Source organism: Microcebus murinus, chromosome 12, assembly GCF_040939455.1.
Source record: "Microcebus murinus isolate Inina chromosome 12, M.murinus_Inina_mat1.0, whole genome shotgun sequence".
NCBI classification, from domain to species: Eukaryota; Metazoa; Chordata; class Mammalia; order Primates; family Cheirogaleidae; genus Microcebus; species Microcebus murinus.
Window position 1 is genome coordinate 70,651,461 of NC_134115.1, and position 17,853 is coordinate 70,669,313.

General features: G+C 37.3%; 1 protein-coding gene across 5 annotated transcripts in view; it reads right to left on the reverse strand.

Annotated features, from left to right (window-relative positions):
* Positions 1–17,853, reverse strand: part of TMEM245 (transmembrane protein 245) — a 95,575-nt gene that overhangs the window by 52,072 nt on the left and 25,650 nt on the right. For 4 of the 5 annotated variants that reach the window (XR_001146717.2, XM_012736767.2, XM_012736765.2 and 1 more), the window contains exons 6-9: positions 16,314–16,483; positions 15,154–15,177; positions 10,620–10,724; positions 4,328–4,410 (exon numbers count right to left, since the gene is read on the reverse strand). Coding sequence is in view for 4 of the 5 variants with exons in the window: in XM_012736767.2 (XP_012592221.1) it covers positions 4,328–4,410; positions 10,620–10,724; positions 15,154–15,177; positions 16,314–16,483 (382 nt within the window). In the remaining variant the exon portion in view is untranslated. The remainder of the gene's footprint in view (positions 1–4,327; positions 4,411–10,619; positions 10,725–15,153; positions 15,178–16,313; positions 16,484–17,853) is intronic. The other variant, XM_012736768.2, reaches the window with a different exon arrangement.

Sequence of the window (17,853 nt, forward strand, 5' to 3'; positions counted from 1 at the left end):
AAAAAAATTCTTGGGCTCAACCCCAAACCTTCTGAAAAAAGAACTCCGAGGCTGGGGTCCAGCAGCAATCTGTGCCTTAACCAGGCCTGCAGGTGATTGTGATGCATGCTGAAATCTGTGAACGACTAATCTAAGGAAGTGAAGAACTGAGGAAGAACACAGAAAATTAAGAGGGAGAACAATTATTTTAAATCTTAAAAATTTATCATTTTAGGCCGGGTGCGGTGGCTCACGCCTGTAATCCTAGCACTTTGGGAGGCCGAGGCAGGCGGATTGCTCAAGGTCAGGAGTTCGAAACCAGCCTGAGCAAGACCCCGTCTCTACCAAAAATAGAAATAGATTAATTGGCCAACTAAAAATATATATACAAAAAATTAGCCGGGCATGGTGGCGCATGCCTGTAGTCCCAGCTACTCGGGAGGCTGAGGCAGTAGGATCGCTGAGCCCCGGAGATTGAGGTTGCTGTGAGCCAGGCTGACACCAAGGCACTCACTCTAGCCTGGGCAACAAAGTGAGACTCTGTCTCAAAAAAAAAAAAAAAAAAAAATTTATAATTTTAAAAAGATGCCTGGTGAGCTAGCTGGTGGATAAATTAGATCTTCAATGGGTGCCTGTTCAGATGGTGGATAATGTGTAAAAGCAAGTGAAAGCTGAAGGTCAGTGTATTACACCAATGCCAATTTCCTGGTTTTGTTATTGTACTATAGTTATAAAAGATGACAACATTGGAGGTGGGGTAAAGAGTACATGGGACCTCCCTATAACATGTCTTTGCAACTCCCTGTGAATACATAATTATTTCAAAAGTTAAAACAAAAAACAAATAACCTTTCTACAACTCCCTGGCCTAGGGCTACTCAGATTGTGCGTAATACATTAGCAGAGATAGTGCTATTATAATTTAAAACCAGTATGATAGGGCTGTGGGTTTATTTCTACTACAGAAGAATAACCACCAAAGAAAGGAACCCCTTTGGGTATTAAGGCTGAGAATGAGCCCTAGAGGACAATACCTGTAAGGAGGTTATCAGAGCCCGGGAAAGGCTCCATCTACTTGTCTGGATCCCAGATGGCTCCCTCCTAAAATCTGATACCTGTACATGTCGGTTCCTCCTTTTGCTCATTCTTGTTTCAAAATGTATTATGTTCAAAGAGGTAGAGGGCAGGAAGGCTCACTTCTTACTTCAAAGGTATATGGTCCCAATTTCCCACTTTCCCACTCCATCCCACTAAACCCACAGTATCCACATCCATGCCAATTCTGACCTGCTTTCCTCAATTGTTTTATCTGTGCCATGGATCCATCTCATGCTTCATCCTCGGAGAAATGCACTGACAATTATCCCTCTCTCCTAATATTTCCAGCCCCTTCCACTCTACCAGTTCTTAAAAATAAGCAAAAAAAAAACCCCACCCCCCTCCAACCCCCGACCAGTTTCTCACAGAGAAACGTGGGCAAGAACAGTCAATGCTTGCTTTCTTCATTTCCTCGTAATTTCCTTGTAATTTCTCAATACACTGCAACTTCTCTAATTGGCTTTTGCTCCACCAATTAAATGGACTGCTCTTGTAGTTGCTGACTACCACTACTTTTTAAAAATGTTCTCTTCTCTTGGTTTTATTCTTTCCTTACAGCCTGTTCTCATTCCTCTTTGCCAACCTAACATTTTCTGCTCACCCTTAAGGACTGAAGATGATCCAGAGGGTGCTCATCCAGGCATCCTCTCTGTGCGTCATACACTTTCCTTCTTTATGCTGATGCTGCCCCAGACTCTAGTTCTGACCCAGACCTCCCATCTGATTCCTGGACTCACACAGCATCTGCCCAGATGTCTCTCTCGATCCACAAACCAACCTAGACAACAGCTACTGCATGCTTCCACTTACACATACCACGAGCACCTCAAACACCACAGGTAAAAAGATGAATTATTTTCCTCACCAAATCCGCTCTTCTATTTCCTATCTTGGTGAATCCACCATTATCCACTAATTTCCAAAACTAGAAACATGAGTCATGTTAGATTTCTTCCTCCTATATCCAGTTAATCACCAAATAATCTCCTTAAGATCTTATAAATCTGTCCTTCCTGTTAACCCCGCTGATGTCTAGAATTCAGGATCTCATCACCTCTCTTCTGGTTTACTCTCAGAACTTTTAACCTATCTCAAAGCTCAAGTCTTGTATCCCTTCCATCTTTCCTCCACAATGCAGATGGAAAGACTGTTCTAGAATTAAATCTGATGATATCACTTCTCTTCTTATATCCTTTTTTTTTTTTTGAGACAGCATCTCACTGTCACCCGGGCTAGAGTGTAGCAGCGTCATCATCGCTCACTGCAACCTCAAACTGCCAGGCTCAAGTGATACTCCTGCCTCAGCCTCCAAAGTAGCTGGGAATACAGGTCCGTACCACCATACTCAGCTCAATATTTCTACTTTTTTGCAGACACGAGGTCTCCCTCTTGCTCAGGCTGGTCTCAAACTCCCGGCCTCAAGCAATCCTCCCGCCTTGGCTTCCCAAAGTGCTAGGATTACAGGCATGAGCTACTGTACATGTGGCCTCTTCGTATATCCTTAATCAAAATAACAAACATATCTATCATTCCTAAGTTTCCTTGCATCCTTACGTAAGCCCTCCCTAGAGCCCTACTCCACTTCACTCCATAGGCAACCACCAATCTTTCTGTCACTACAGATTAATCTGCATTTCCTAGAACTTTACAAAAATGAAATCATACCATATGGACTCTTTTTTGCCTGAATTCTTTCACTCAGCATACATATTTCTGAGATTCACCCATGTTGGTACATGTATTAGTTCATTTTTATTTAATGCTGTATAATATTCCACTGTATGGACATACCACAATTTGTAACTAACAAGAAATACTGAGGGGCCGGGCGTGGTGGATCACGCCTGTAATCCTAGCACTCTGGGAGGCCAAGGCGGGTGGACTGCTCCAGGTCAGGAGTTCGAAACCAGCCTGAGTAAGAGCGAGACCCCGTCTCTACTATAAATAGAAAGAAATTAATTGGCCAACTAATATATATAGAAAAAAATTAGCCAGGCATGGTGGCACATGCTTGTAGTTCCAGCTACTTGAGAGGCTGAGGCAGTAGGATCACTTGAGCCTAGGAGTTTGAGGTTGCTGTGAGCTAGGCTGCCGCCACGGCATTTACTCTAACCTGGGCAACAAAGTAAGACTCTGTCTCAAAAAAAAAAAAAAATATTGAGGACAAGCACTTTTGAGTATGCTCTGGATAATATAAGAATATTCAAACATCATTCTAAACCAAGTTCAGTAATGTCCTAAACAGATCTTATAAAAAGGAATAAAGTAAAGGCAAAGGAGAAAATCATATTAAATCTCAATTGAAAACCCTAAAATTAGCAGAGTAATTCCTAACTGCAATTTGTGACTATACTGAGGGTTAGCAAAAAAAGCAGGTCATGCAATCTGCCATCAAGTTCAACCAAGTAAATAGCATAGCTCTGCTTAACATTCCTCACAAAGAGATAAAACCCTTCTTACAGAAGCAAAATTAAACAAGTACACAAAGACACCCTCTAAGACAAGAGTCAGCAAGCTTTTTCTGTAAAGGGCCAGAGAGTAAATATTTTAGGCTTTGCAAAACATCTCTCTGCCACAACTACTCAATTCTGCCTGCCCTGTAGTCCTAAAACAGCCAGACACCATGTATAAACAAATGAGCATGAGTGTGATCCAACAAAACCTTATTTACCACAACAGGTAGCTGAATTTGGCCCTGGGCCATAGTTTGCCCACTCCTCCTCCAAAATAATGCTATATGGGAATATGTCAAGAATTACACAGAAAGTTGCAGGGTTATCATTTCCACATGTTACAGTGGAAAGTTCCCGTCAGTTGGTTGCAAGCACTGGATACAAGTGCTGACTCTTCCACTGAAGGATTATTATCTCAAGTTCCTTAACCTTTGGTCTTATTTCCTCATCTATGAAATGGGAATAATCTCCTCAATCTATCTCAAAGAGTCACTGTGAGGAACAAACGTAAGGTAGGCGAAAGTGCTTTGTAAACTATAAACATGCTGTAAACTGTAAATTTCAATTAAAATATATCATTCATCATAAATTGTTCCTAAAATACTAAGCACTTCTCTCTCCTCCCAACCCCAATATTACATGCCTATAAGCCATCTTCTGCAAAAATGATGGTATTTATCAAAGCTTTGGCAAACTCTATTTCCAAATGTAGCTGCATCAGTGAAGATCATTCCATGCAAACAGATGCTGAAACTAGGCCATCCATCTCTAGTTTTTTTTCAAAACAATATTCTTACTTTGCCCACTCAGGGTGATTTGCTAGAGTTTCATTAATCAGATTACTTGTGACTTCAATCATGTGTACACTCTCTTGATGTACCTGTATTGCAAATAAAAAGAGAAAACAATCTCAGTAAAAAATAAACTCAACATTTGCCTACTGTATTACTGGAACAGTGCTTTTAGAATCAAATAATTATACGATTTAGTATTAATTCATTTAGAAATGTGCACCAAAATGTTGCTATACATAATGTCCTACAATACACACTATAAAAAACACGAAGTACATGACAGCTCCCTGCCTTCAAGAAGCTCAACAATTTACTTCAGAAAAAAAAATACATAGTTAGATATGTACATATACTTAACACATAAACATATTTAGTTCACATATATATCTGTGTGAATATACTGTATATTTGTGTATCTATGTAAATAATACCAACACTACATGAGCTAACAGAATTATAATGCAGTGCAAGACATACAGGCAAATAAGCAACTGAGTAAGGTTTCTGAGTAAAAAAAAGCCAACTGAAAATGCACCTCTGAATGTACTTTGCCCAATAATCAACAAAATGAGGGAGAAAAAATAAACCAACCAGTTAAAAATTTTTTTTACCCAGGACACCTAAACAAGAAATGAAGCATAATTTGATACAACTTATAACAACAGGGATTAGGCAAAAAAACAAAACATTCTGCAGCACAACAAAGAGGCACAGCAGTTAAAACTGACCCCCACACCCAGAAGCCATACAGGCAAGTTGACAAATTCTTTAGATTCACATGTAACACAGAGAAAAGAAACCATATTCTTATCCTTTTCTGGGAAGGGAAAGAAACCACAGTGGGGGAAAAGAGGATAAATCGAAAGAAGGAGATCAACAGTCATCCACCCACCCCTCTTCTGTCTCTCTGCAGTGGAAGTTCCAGAGTATACAAGGAATTGGGGGAAACAGAATAAAGATTGAGGGTGTTTTCCCCTGGAGATGGGTACAAAGTAGCAAATCCCTAGGGCAAGTCACATACAAAACCCAGAATAAAACAGTGTCTAGGTATCCTAACAAAGACATACAGAACCACTTAAGTCTACTTCCAATTCAATCTGGACCCAGAAAAGCAGGGAGAACACAAAAAATAAACCGTAACTTGAAGGGGAAAATAAACTGACTTCAGAAACAATGGGGAGAGAATCGACTCAAATACAACACCTGAGAAAAAGCCAGATCTAGTAAGGCCCCACAGGTTCTAGTGGCTTTGATTTTGTGGGATATGGGAAACCATGGAGGACTTAAGCTTAGAGGTGACATAATCTTAAATTTTTAAAGTAAATTTGGCTGCTGTGTCAAGAACAGACTAAATGAGGCAAAGGGTGGAGATCAGTTAGGAGGATACTACAATAATTCAAGACAGAATAGGGACAGCTTTGCGTAGGTTGGTGGGGGGGAGGGCAAGGGGAAACTTCACCTTCCACTCCCACCCCCCAAGAAAGAATATAGGTAATTCCGCTTAGGGGCAATAAATGGTTGCTAGGGAGGAAGCACAGATCCTTGAGAGATTGAATGGATGGGGAGGAAACAGACTAACTTGTAAATTAACCTGAGAGGTATTGTTTAAAATGATTTGGGCCAGGTATGGTTGCATTCTTCATTTTCTTTCCTGCAATATACTGAGACACCAGGGAAGGGAAGAGAAGTCCACTGTTCTTGTGACTGGTCCATCTGGTTATGCAGATAGAGGGAAAGTCCCTTCCAAGGGACTTTTGATTTCTAAAGGCCTTTAATTCAAAATACCAAGGAATCATATTTTGGTGTAAAATTTCCTGAGCTCTTTCACAGAGCAATAGTGGTAGTGAAGGTAAAAAGAGATTGGATTCAAGATATATCTTACACTAATCAATTGAATACTGGAAATTAAACCAACCGTGCATTCCAGAAATAAACCTCACATAGTTACAGTATATTATCATTTTCATATACTTCTGAATTTAATCTGTTACTGCTAAGAATTTTTGTGTTTGCTTTTAAGGGATACTGGTCTGCAGTTTCCTTTCCATGACTGTCTTTGACTTTGGTATCTGGGCAATACTGGTGTCATAAAATGAGCTGTGAAGTGTTACTTCTTCCTCTGTTACCTAAAAGTTGCTGTGTAGGACAAGTATTATTTCTTCAATAAATGTTTGATAAAATTCACCCATGAAACCATTTGTACCTAAACTCTTCTTGGTAGGAAAATTTTCAAACACTAATTCAATTTCTTTTCTTGATATAGGGCTACTTGGTTTTTCTATTTCTTCTTGAGTTTGTCCTATTTCTTCCTTACAAGTAACTTCTCTTTTTAGTCTAAGTTACCAAACTTGTTGGTATAAAGTTGGTATATTGTTCACAATATCCCCTTGTTATCTTTTTAAGATCTGTGAGCTATGTAGAGATATCTTTCTTACTTGATATCAGTAATTTGTATCTTCTTTTTTTCTTGATCAATCTGGCCAAAAATTCATCAATTTTATTTATGTTTTTCAAAGAACCAGCTTTTAGCTTATATTAACATTTTTCCTACTGTTTCTCCATTTCTGATTTTATCGAATTGCACTTGATCCTGATTATTTTCTTCCTTCCATTTACTTTGGATTTAATTTGCTCTTCTTTGCTAACTTCTTAACATAGAAGTTTAAATCACTGATTTTTTTCCCCTAATGTAATCATTTAATGCCACAACAGTTCCCTCTTGGCATTGCTTTAGCTGCATCCCACAAATTTTGATAAACACTCATTTCATTTTCATCCCCTTCAAAATATTCTCTTTTCCCTTGTTACTTCAATTCACAGATTTAGAAGTATGTTGCTTAAATTCTAAATATATGGAGACTTCCCAGATTACTGTTACTGATTTCTAATTTAATTCTGTTGAAGAGAGGAGAAAATATAACTTTTACATTTACCCATGTATTTACCAAGTGCTCTTCATTCCTTCCTTTGGATCCAAGTTATTTCTGTAGTCATTTCTCTTCACTCTGAAGGAATTTCTTTTGCATTGTTCATAGTGTAGCTCTATGAATGAATTCTCTCAGTTTAAACTTATCTAGAAATAATTGTATTTTGCCCTTTTTTTTTTTTTTTTGAGACAGAGTCTTGTTTTGTTGCCTGGGCTAGACTGCCGTGGCATCAGCCTAGCTCACAGCAACCTCAAATTCCTGGGCAAGCAATCCTCCTGCCTCAGCCTCCTGAGTAGCTGGGACTATAGGCATGAGCCACCATGCCCAGCTAATTGTTTTTCCTATATTTTTAATTGGCCAATTAATGTCTTTCTATTTTTAGTAGAGACGGGGTTGGCTCTACTTGCTCAGGCTGGCTGCGATCTCCTGACCTTGAGGGATCTGCCCACCTTGGCCTCCCAGAGTGCTAGGATTACAGGCGTGAGCCACTACGCCCGGCCACCTTAACTTTTAAAGAGTATTTCACTGAATACAAAATTCTTGGTCGACAGGGTTTTCCCTGTGATTTTATATATGTCATACCAATGTCTTTTGATGTTCACTATTTATGAGAATTAAGTCATTAACTGTTATTCCCCCTATGTGTGACATGTAATTGTTCTCTTGTTTCCTTCAAGACTTTCTCTTTGGCTTTTGACAGTTTGATTATGGTGTGTCTAGGTACAGCTTTGTGTTTATTTTACTGAAGGTTTGTTGAGTTTCTTGAGACTGTTAATGTTTTTTTACCAAACATGGGAAGTTTCTGACCATAGTTTCCTCAAATAATTTTTTCTACTTTTTTTTCTTCCTCTTGTCATCTTCTGGGATGTCAATTACAAGCCTGTTAGAATGTTTGATGTTGTCCCACAGACCTCTGAGGCTCTGCTCACCTCCAGTTGGACTTGGCAATGATTTCTTAGTTATGACGCCACAAGTATAGACAGCAAAGGCAAAAATAGACAAATGGAACTACATCAAACATAAACGGTGGGCTCAGTGGTTCACACCTATAATCTCAGCACTTTAGGAAGCGAAGGCAAGAGGATCATTTGAGTCCAGGAGTTCAAGACCAGCCTGGGCAACATAACATAGCAAGACCCTGTCTCTAAAAAAGAAAAAAAGAAAGAAAAGAAAGGAAAGAAAAAACAAATAAAAAAACCTAAACATATCTGTGCATCAAAGAATATCTCCTTCAGGAAAAGCTGCAGGTTTTTGCTGCCCAAGCTAGAATAGCTCCAAGAAAGAAAGCCATGACTACCTGTCTTTACCAAATAAAGTAGCAGCTTTTCATTATTAAACACTCCCCCAGTTGTTGTCTACTTGGTCATTCTCTAATGCTTTTAAATGGTGTTTTTAATAATTTGATGCTGTTTTATTCTTGATCTCTGTGGAGAAGAATTACCTGATATCCTCACCCTGCTATTACCCCCACAACGTATTCGTAAGGTGGAATCAAAAAGGATTTTCTGACAAATTGGATGTGGATACAAAACAAAGACAATAGTCAAGGATGATCCTGCAAATTTTCATCTGAGCAAGTAGAAGAATGGAGTCGTCATTTACTAAAATGGGAAGACTATGAGAAGCACAGATGAGCAAATGGAAGTCTGGAATTCAGTTTCTGACGTTACATTTGAGATGTCTTTTAAGACATTCAAGTGATACTGTTAGGGATGTTTTGAAGAATGACACATTTACTGGCTGGGACAATGAATTCGATAACCAGTATGGTTCCCTCAAAAGCTCAGTTTGCATGAATCCTAGACCAGAAAGAAATGGCTCAGTAATATTCGTTATCAAAGCTCCCTGAAGCAAGGGATAAACAAACAAAAAGAAATTAAAAGATAAAATTGAGATGAGCAGGGCAAAAAGACCCTATGCAAAGGGACAAAGAAGGGAAAGGAGAAGAGAAGAGAGAAGAAAAAGGAAAATAAAAGACCATACTGATGAAAGAAATCCCTAAGAACTAGAATCAAAGATGGTATAGTAGCAGGTTTAGGCAAAATATGACAAAAAGGCCTCTAAACAAGTCTGTAGAATATATTAATATATGACTGAGAAAACAATTAATACCCAAAGAATAGACAAGAACTGTACAGAGACTGAAATAGAAGTAATAAGACAAAACAAATGATAAGTTTGAGGGTATAATGAGGCTAAGCCTGAGACTAGGACTTCCAAGTGGAGAGAACACATAACAAGAAACAATATAATTCTTTTTCTTTTTTTTCTAGGACTAACAGGCAAGAACAATAATGCAATTCTTTAGCAAACTGCTACATATTAGAGTAACTATCAATAACGGTTACTTACACATCTCTATAAGCCTAGGGGCATAAGAAAAATTTTCATATCTATTATTTCTTGTGAACTTCACAATTCCCTGAAAACAACATACCAAAATCTGAGATGTAGAATTCAGCAGAGTTCAGATAAAATAAAGAGTAAAATGCAATATAAAAGTAAAAGAAAAAAAAAAGGTCAGGAGCAGTGGCTCTCGCCTATAATTACAGTGCTTTGGGAGACTGAGGCAGGATGATCACTTGAGTCTAGGAGTTCAAGACCAGCCTAGGCAACAGAGCAGATCAATCTCTACCAAAAAAAAAATTTTTTTTTAATTAGCCAGGTGTAGTAGCACCTGTACTCTCAGCTACTCAGGAGGCTGAGACAGGAGGATCACTTGAACCCAGGAGTTCAAGGCTGCAGTGAGCTGGGATCACATCACTATACCCCAGCTTGGGTGACAAAGCAAGACCTTGTCTCAAAAAAACCCACAAAAAACCACATTACTCAGTAATAGATATCACCTTAGAGATAAAATTTTAGCTTCACTTTGGAGAATAATTTTCTTTGATGAGATGAAGAGGGCAAGAGGAAATGTAAGCTAGAAGGACCTGGAAGCAAGAAATGAAGATCCTATGGCATGCTAGCAGAAGGACCAATGAAATAGGAAGGGAAGTATCTAATCAGGATATTCGGATCTAGTACACAGGGTACTAACTGGATTAGGAGCCATGAGACCAGATCATAATTCTTTTATTGAAAAAACCAAAAAAGCCACTTGTTCTTCAGTATCTCACTTTTTTAATCTGCATTTACCCCTAAGGATTTTGATGATAAAATAAAAATGCATGTAAAAGAGATGTGAAAATAAAATATACTGGCAAACTCATAACAAAATCAGCAATATACAAATCATAAATACTTCAGCTGTTTTACATATTTATAAGCCAAGTAACATTTTTCATGCCACTTTTGCAATCTTCTTATCTATAGTACCATTCTAACAATTAAGAGTATTAATGGGAATAGTAATTGTTGTACTCTACCTTTGCAGTCAGGAGTAGGGCTAAAAGAAGAGTTCCTATCACTAACAAAAATATGATGAAAATGCTAATTATTTTATCTAACATCTTCTCCAACCAGATGATCATCTGCACAAAAATGAGAAAGAGAATTACTTATCTTTAAAGAACTTCCTATAAACATATGTATATTTAAATATCATGAAGACAAAATAGGATATTCAGCAATCCAAAGCAAACTATGGCATAATGATTAAAGCAAAAAAAAAAAGCTGTAAGCAACTTTAGAAATTTAACTAACAGCATTAATTATTGCTGTTGTTATTGTCACGTGTAAGAAAAGGCAGTTAATTTGAACATATCCTACATCTATGTTTAAATTCACATACTGTGGTATCATTTCAAGTTATAATTTATGACCTGGTCAATATTCTAAACAAAATAATGACAATTCATTAGCTGACATAAAATCACATAAAGTTGCACTGTCGATTAGCAGAGAGATGACGTTAGCAAAAGTATGATCCTTACAATACAGGTATGTCCTAAAATATACAGATAAAACAGGAATAAGTTAAAATAGGAATTACATTCAAAATATTTTTTCCCTTTGATATCATTAGGGTTATTAAAGCAGTAACAATAAAAATTAATGTTAAGGCAATGAAAAACAGTGAATTCAGGATAACAGTTACCCTGAGGGAGCGAGGGGTTGGGAGGTGGATGGACACTTAGGGAAGGGCATAAAACAGGCTTCATTCATGTATGTGGTATCATCAAGCTGGGGGGTATACAAACAAGGGTTCTTTACATCTTTTTATATATGAAATATTTCATAATAAAATGCTTTGTAATATCTGACATTCTACTTGAAGTTTCTATCCTTTCCAAAACATATGCCTTAGGACATAATTATAATTAAGTGATATAAATTAAAAGTAATCAATGTAGTAACTGCTCCTTAATCAATAATTAAAATTCCACTATCCCTAAATGCTATTTGACATTCTATCTTGACTATAACTTCCCTCATCTTTCACAATCACAAATAATCCTTCATTTTAAGCAATTTTTCAGAATAGAATTCTGACAGATTTCCAGAATTTGTGTCATGCAAACTACTATCTAACATCTCAAAACTACAGTTAGATTAATGACTTGCACCCCTCAACCCCAACATCAGCTACAGCATTGTTAAAAAATTATTCTTAATTTAAGTCTGAATCATTCTCTCCAAACAGTGAATTAAACATCCAAGAGCAAAGAATGTTGGTTAAAAAAATAACGTCTAAAACATTTTCTACTGAAGGCTTATGAGCTTGTGCCCAGCCTTATCTATCTTTCATGAAGGACACCGTCACTAAAAGATCAATGCTATCATGAACTCAAAGATAAAAAGTTAATCTTTAATCTTGACAGTAACAGCTTCAAACAGAAGAGTTAATTTTCAGTGCATGCTACCAAAGCATCAAAGACAACATAGAGATTAAAAAAAGAAACAAGTTTCTAAGATATGGAAGGTCAGATGTCATATTTTGAAGGTAAATTCTAAAATCAATGAAGCTGAAGTTTCACAATCAGGAACCAACTGACTACCTAGTTCTTGAGACAGCTTCCCAAGAAAGGGGGCTAGCACTGTGTCATTCCTCTTTGTATCTCCAAAATCTAACAGTAATAGCATCTGGTAAGCATTAGATTACAATATGTTTGAATAAGTAGGAATAAGTAAGATTTCATAATTAAGACCAGATTTGTATCAACAAATAATAATTTCTGAAAATAACTTAGGAGCCTCTTTTTTTGGTTTGTTTTAGAAAAATCATATCCTGGAATGTATTTTTAAATATAAATGATGTTCTATTTAGAAAGTATGAATCTCTAACTTTATGTGTGAGTATTTTTAACACATAAAACATAGAATATCCAAAAGGATATCATGTACAATCAACACTATAAAATCAAACTATATTTTTAAGCTAAAGTAAAATTTTCCTAGTACAAGCCATATATCCAAGGGTTGGAAAAAATCCACATTAAGAATCATATAAATAAAAATGTAAGAGAGGCACAGTGGCTCATGCCTGTAATGCCAGCACTTTGGGAAGCTGAGTCAGGAGGATTGCTTGAGGCCAGGAGTTCAAGATCAGCCTGGGCAACATAGCGAGACTCTATCTCTACAAACAATTTAAAAATTAGCCAGGCATGGTAGCGGGCACCTGTAGTCCTCGCTTTGGGAGGCTGAGGCAGGAGAACCGCTTGAGCCCAGGAGTTCAAGGTTACAGTGAGCTACGATAATTCCACTGTACTCCAGCCTGGTTGACAGAGTAAGACCCTGTCTCTAAAAATAAAATTAAAAAATGAAGTATCATTCAACTACTGAGTTTCTTTTCCATTTCATTATTCTGGGCCTACAGGCTTTTGTTTTGCTTTAGGGTTTTTTGGTGAGTTGTTCTGAGACAGGGTCTTGTTCTGCTGCCTGGGCTAGAGTACAGTGGCATCATAGCTCACAGCAATTTCAAACTTTTGGGCTCAAATGATCTGCCTGCTTCAGCCTTCTGAGTATGTCATTGCTTTGTTTTTTAATCAAATTCTAGTTGAGTCTTTGTACAAATAATCAATACTAAGAAATAAAACAATTAAGCCGTAAGAAATAGGTTACATTTCATTTAAAAACAAGATACATGCTTTCTCTCTCTTCTTTTTGTGGTTTCCTAATTCACTCCACTTAAACTTTTTACATACAAAAATTACTCAATGCTGCAATTTTCTGACCTTAAATGTAATATAATAAAATAAGCCCTCAACTTATTTATGTGCTTTCCTGGAACACACACACTCAGAATTTCAAGGACTTACTCCAACTTTACAGAAATGTTTTATCTATGCTACACAGAATGATCAAAGAAAAAGAAAAAAAGTTACTGATCTCCTAGAAATCTTTTAAAACTAACTCAACTATTCAGCTATGAATTAGGCTCATAAATTAGGTAACCTAATTCAGTCCACTATGGGTTAGATCAAATTGAACCCAATGAATTTAGCTCTCCTTTCTTCCATCTCTTAAAGAAGACTGCATTTCAATATACACAAATTTGGGAAACACACAAAACCACCTACTTTGATCAAAATAAGAGAAAGTGTCAGGTGCGATAGCTTGTGCCTCTACTCTCAGCTACTTAGGAGGCTGAAGCAGGAGGATTGCTTGAGGCCAGCAGTACAAGACCAGCCTGGCAACACGGAAGACTCTGTCTCTAAAAATAAAAAAGATTAGCCAAACATGGTGGTGCATGCCTATTGTCCCAGCTCCTCAGGAGGCTGAGGTGGAAGGATCTGTTGAGCCCAGGAGTTCAAGGCTGCAGTAAGCTATAGTTGTACCACTACACTCCAGCCTGGGTGACAGAGTGAGACTCCATCTCTAAAAATAAATAAATAAATAAAAAGAAAATGAGACTTATGTTTGTACATCATTTGTCAAGGACTGAACTCATTTACTCATAACTAGTTTTATAGGGAAAGGAGGTATACAGAGAGCCATGCATGTTGGGGGAAGGGAGAGGATTTATTTTGGATTAAAAACAAGCAATCTTTTTAATCCAAAATTTAAAACTTTAAACATTGTCATAAATCTCCCTTCTTCCATTTCAATAGAAAAAAATGAAATCCTAATCTTTATGTTCAAAAGTCTCATTTTGACCTTTCAAGAAGTACATCTTTCCTGAGACCTGCTATAATTTTTCCACTGAAGACTTTTTAGAGTCTTATTATGTTTAAACACAATACACATAAATGATGTCATCTCTTGCTATCAGTCCTAGGGATTCGCTGAAATTAATTTAAAGACTACTATATGCGGGCTGTATGTCAAAGGTACAACGTTCCTAATAATCTGTGTTAGCCTTTATTGAAGTTATTAAAAGTATGCCTATTATATAATTCCATGCCAATCATGTGAAGCATTTACCATAGACATAACCTCATACCATGGGAAATACACAAACTTAGATGTCATAGGCGATGACTATAATCTGTTTTAAGTTAAAAATAAAATTCTCTAATACTAGCTATAAAAAAAGATAACATAAAATTATCAGCCAAGGGATCATACAAATATTTCACAGATTTGTTTTTTTAAAAAATTTCAGTGTTGTTGACAGAAAAAGTAGCAAATAAAGAGCTCTCTTGCCTTTATGATAACTAGTGCCCGATATGTTTTTGCACATCAAAGGAGACTAGAGTACCTGGCTGAGCAATGTTATGGAGTTAAAAAGGAATGGAAATCACTTACAATGGACAAAAGCTCTACCAGACAGAGTTTCTTACATAACTTGAGCAAGGAGATACCATTCATATCCTAAATAGCCTTTGCTGAGTTTTTAGCAAATTATACTGTGATAGTATTAATGTTTCATGACCTTCCATAGCTTATAATCAGAGCTTTGAAAACAAAAAACTTTGTTTGACATATGGACAGAAACAGAGTGAGAAAGTGATACAGGGGGTGGGAAGGGGGGTGTTACAGAATTCAATAGTAAAAACCAACATTCAGGTATTCATTTACCTTCTTATTTAGCCAGTGCCAGAGCTTGAGGACAGGGGGTAAGGTGAGAAAGAGAAGATAAGAACAGTGGAATATCATTAGAGAATGCAATAATAGTATGAAAAGAAAAGAAAGGAAAAGTCACTGAGAGCATGAGAAGGAAGTTGTTCCAGACAAAGGAAAAACTAGGGGGGAAAAACTGTAACACATCAACCAAGTTTAAAATCAAGAGAATGCAGTATTCCCTTAAGATATACATGATTGAAATGATAACCACAGCTTTGCGGGGAATCCAACAAATAAAAATGCATAAAAGAACCTGAATGCTTGTAGGCTCAGTCTCTCTGCGCCTTTGCCTTGCTCCATCTACCTGCTCTTCTTGTCGTGTCTGCTTAATCAACTGCTCATGCTTCAAAATTTGCTCCTGCATTGTTTCCTCTGAAAAATCTTCCCCTTCCCACCACCATATCAACAGCCATTTCTTGCTCAGTACTATCATCATATCCTGTACACAACCTTTCCTACCCAAATTATAACAGCTAATACTTATTGTATACTGATTTAGGGATTTTACATTTATTAACTCATGTAGCCCTTATGACCATTGTATGAGGTAGGTGGTATTACACCCATTTTGTTGATAAAGAAACCAAGGCACAGAAAGGTTAAGAAACTTGTCCAAGGTCACGTGGCTAGTAAGTAGCAGAACTGAGAAACCGGAGTATAGAGTCAGAAGCCATGCTCTTTAACTGCTAAGCTTCTGAATCTAACCACCACCTCAGAATTTTTATGAATTGTTGTCAGCTTCTATCTGATTTTCCATGATTCATCTGATTTTCCCAGCAGTCCCTGACACATGGGAGTTACTCCAAAAATATTCAGTGAACTGAGCCACTACTTCATTATATAATTTTAGGCAAGTCACTTAACCGCTCTATATTTCAATTCGGTCCTAATAAAATAAGGGAGTTGAACTAGGTGTTCCATAAGATCCTTTTCTCCCATTTTTAAGAGGAAATAAACATCTACACAATATTCTTATGTAAACTATAAATTCTAAACTTCAGAATTTTATGATAGAATTAGATATTAAATGTGTTATCAACAGTTACAATACAAAACACCAAACCATGAAACACATAAACTCCATTAAGTCAGCCCAAGCTTTTAAAATACAATACCTTGCTATCAACTTTCAACAAGAATTTTCCAAGCCCCACGATTGGCCAAGGTGCGAGAGCACCCTGCCGCTCCTTCAGGAAGCTCTCCATAACCCCCCACCACACATGGTAGCGTTTTTCCAGGAAGTCCACAACTCCAAAGTGAATGACGAGCTTTTTGAGTATCCAGACTATAAAGAAGATTAAAAATACATATATAAACAAAAGAGAGATTAGAAAGTCATAACATGAAAAGGTTCCTTAATTTCACATGACCTTTCTAAAACATCAAAGCCAGTATTAAAACAAAGATCAATGCTTTAAAAAGGGGGGAGAGGGAGCCCCAAGTATGCCAAACAGATGGAACTGGGCCAAATAACTTTTTACACAATCCCCACCCATCCATATATTATCTTCTTGAGAAGTCTGAATCCCTAAAGGAGTCAGGGATTATTTTACAGCCCATATAAACATAAGATACTCTTATCATAAAGATTTCAGTGACTATAATCTTGGCCCCTCACACCTTACCCCCTCCTAAGTAAAGGATATGAACCCCTGACATTTCCTATTCCCCATGGCTTTTATAGCTGCTCTTGCCAAATTTTGTTATTTTCCTCGGATATTTGTTATTTAATGACTAGAAAAGTATAAAGTATTCCACGCACATTGCGATTTTATGCCACTGCAGGGTAACGTTTTCACTTGTGTTCCTGTTTCCCCATTTGATGCTGCTCTGAACAGATGTCAGGGTTCAGTAGAGAAGCAAGCTGAATACAACTAAAGCCTCTACAAATGGCCCAGGACTGTGCCCTGCACAATTTCAGTGGGACCATTCACAGACCATAAAAGAAACGTCTCCCTTGGAGTTGAGCAGTGTGGTGGCCTTTCAAGCATAGAATATGATTACAACAAACAGAAAGCCCAAATAAGCAAGAAAGTATAAAAAAATGCTTCTACAGTGCACCTGAATCAGAAATAACTCTTCCTTACTCTTTCCAATCTTAGAAGACAGCTTTAGAGAGAATCAAAACAACAGAGTTGGGCCTTAAATTACCACGGTACCAAGGTACAAAGACCTGATTTCGTGATTTATGGAAAACCATATGACCCATTTTGACATAATACATATAATACATATACATGTAATTAAGGTTTTCTGCCCAAAGAAAACCCAAGATTTTGCATACATTTATTTCTCAAAAACTACACTTCCTTTGAATTGAAAAGGCAATGTAAAATGTGCTTCTCTAAGAGCAACTCTCAAAATTCAATCATAAGCCCCAAAACCCAGAAGGTTGTTAACACACTCCTCCACAGAATTATGGATGACTGAACCGTCAAATCTCTATGTGGAGCTATAAATCTCAAATACCACATGAAATCATAAGAGGCTAAATACATTTTCAAGCTTAGAAGTAAAATACTGGCAGGGCACAGTGGCTCACGCCTATAATCCTAGCACTCTGGGAGGCTGAGGCAGGGGGGGTGCTTGAGCTCCAGAGTTCAAGACCAGGCTGAGCAAGAGCAAGACCCCATCTCTACGAAAAACATTAAAAAT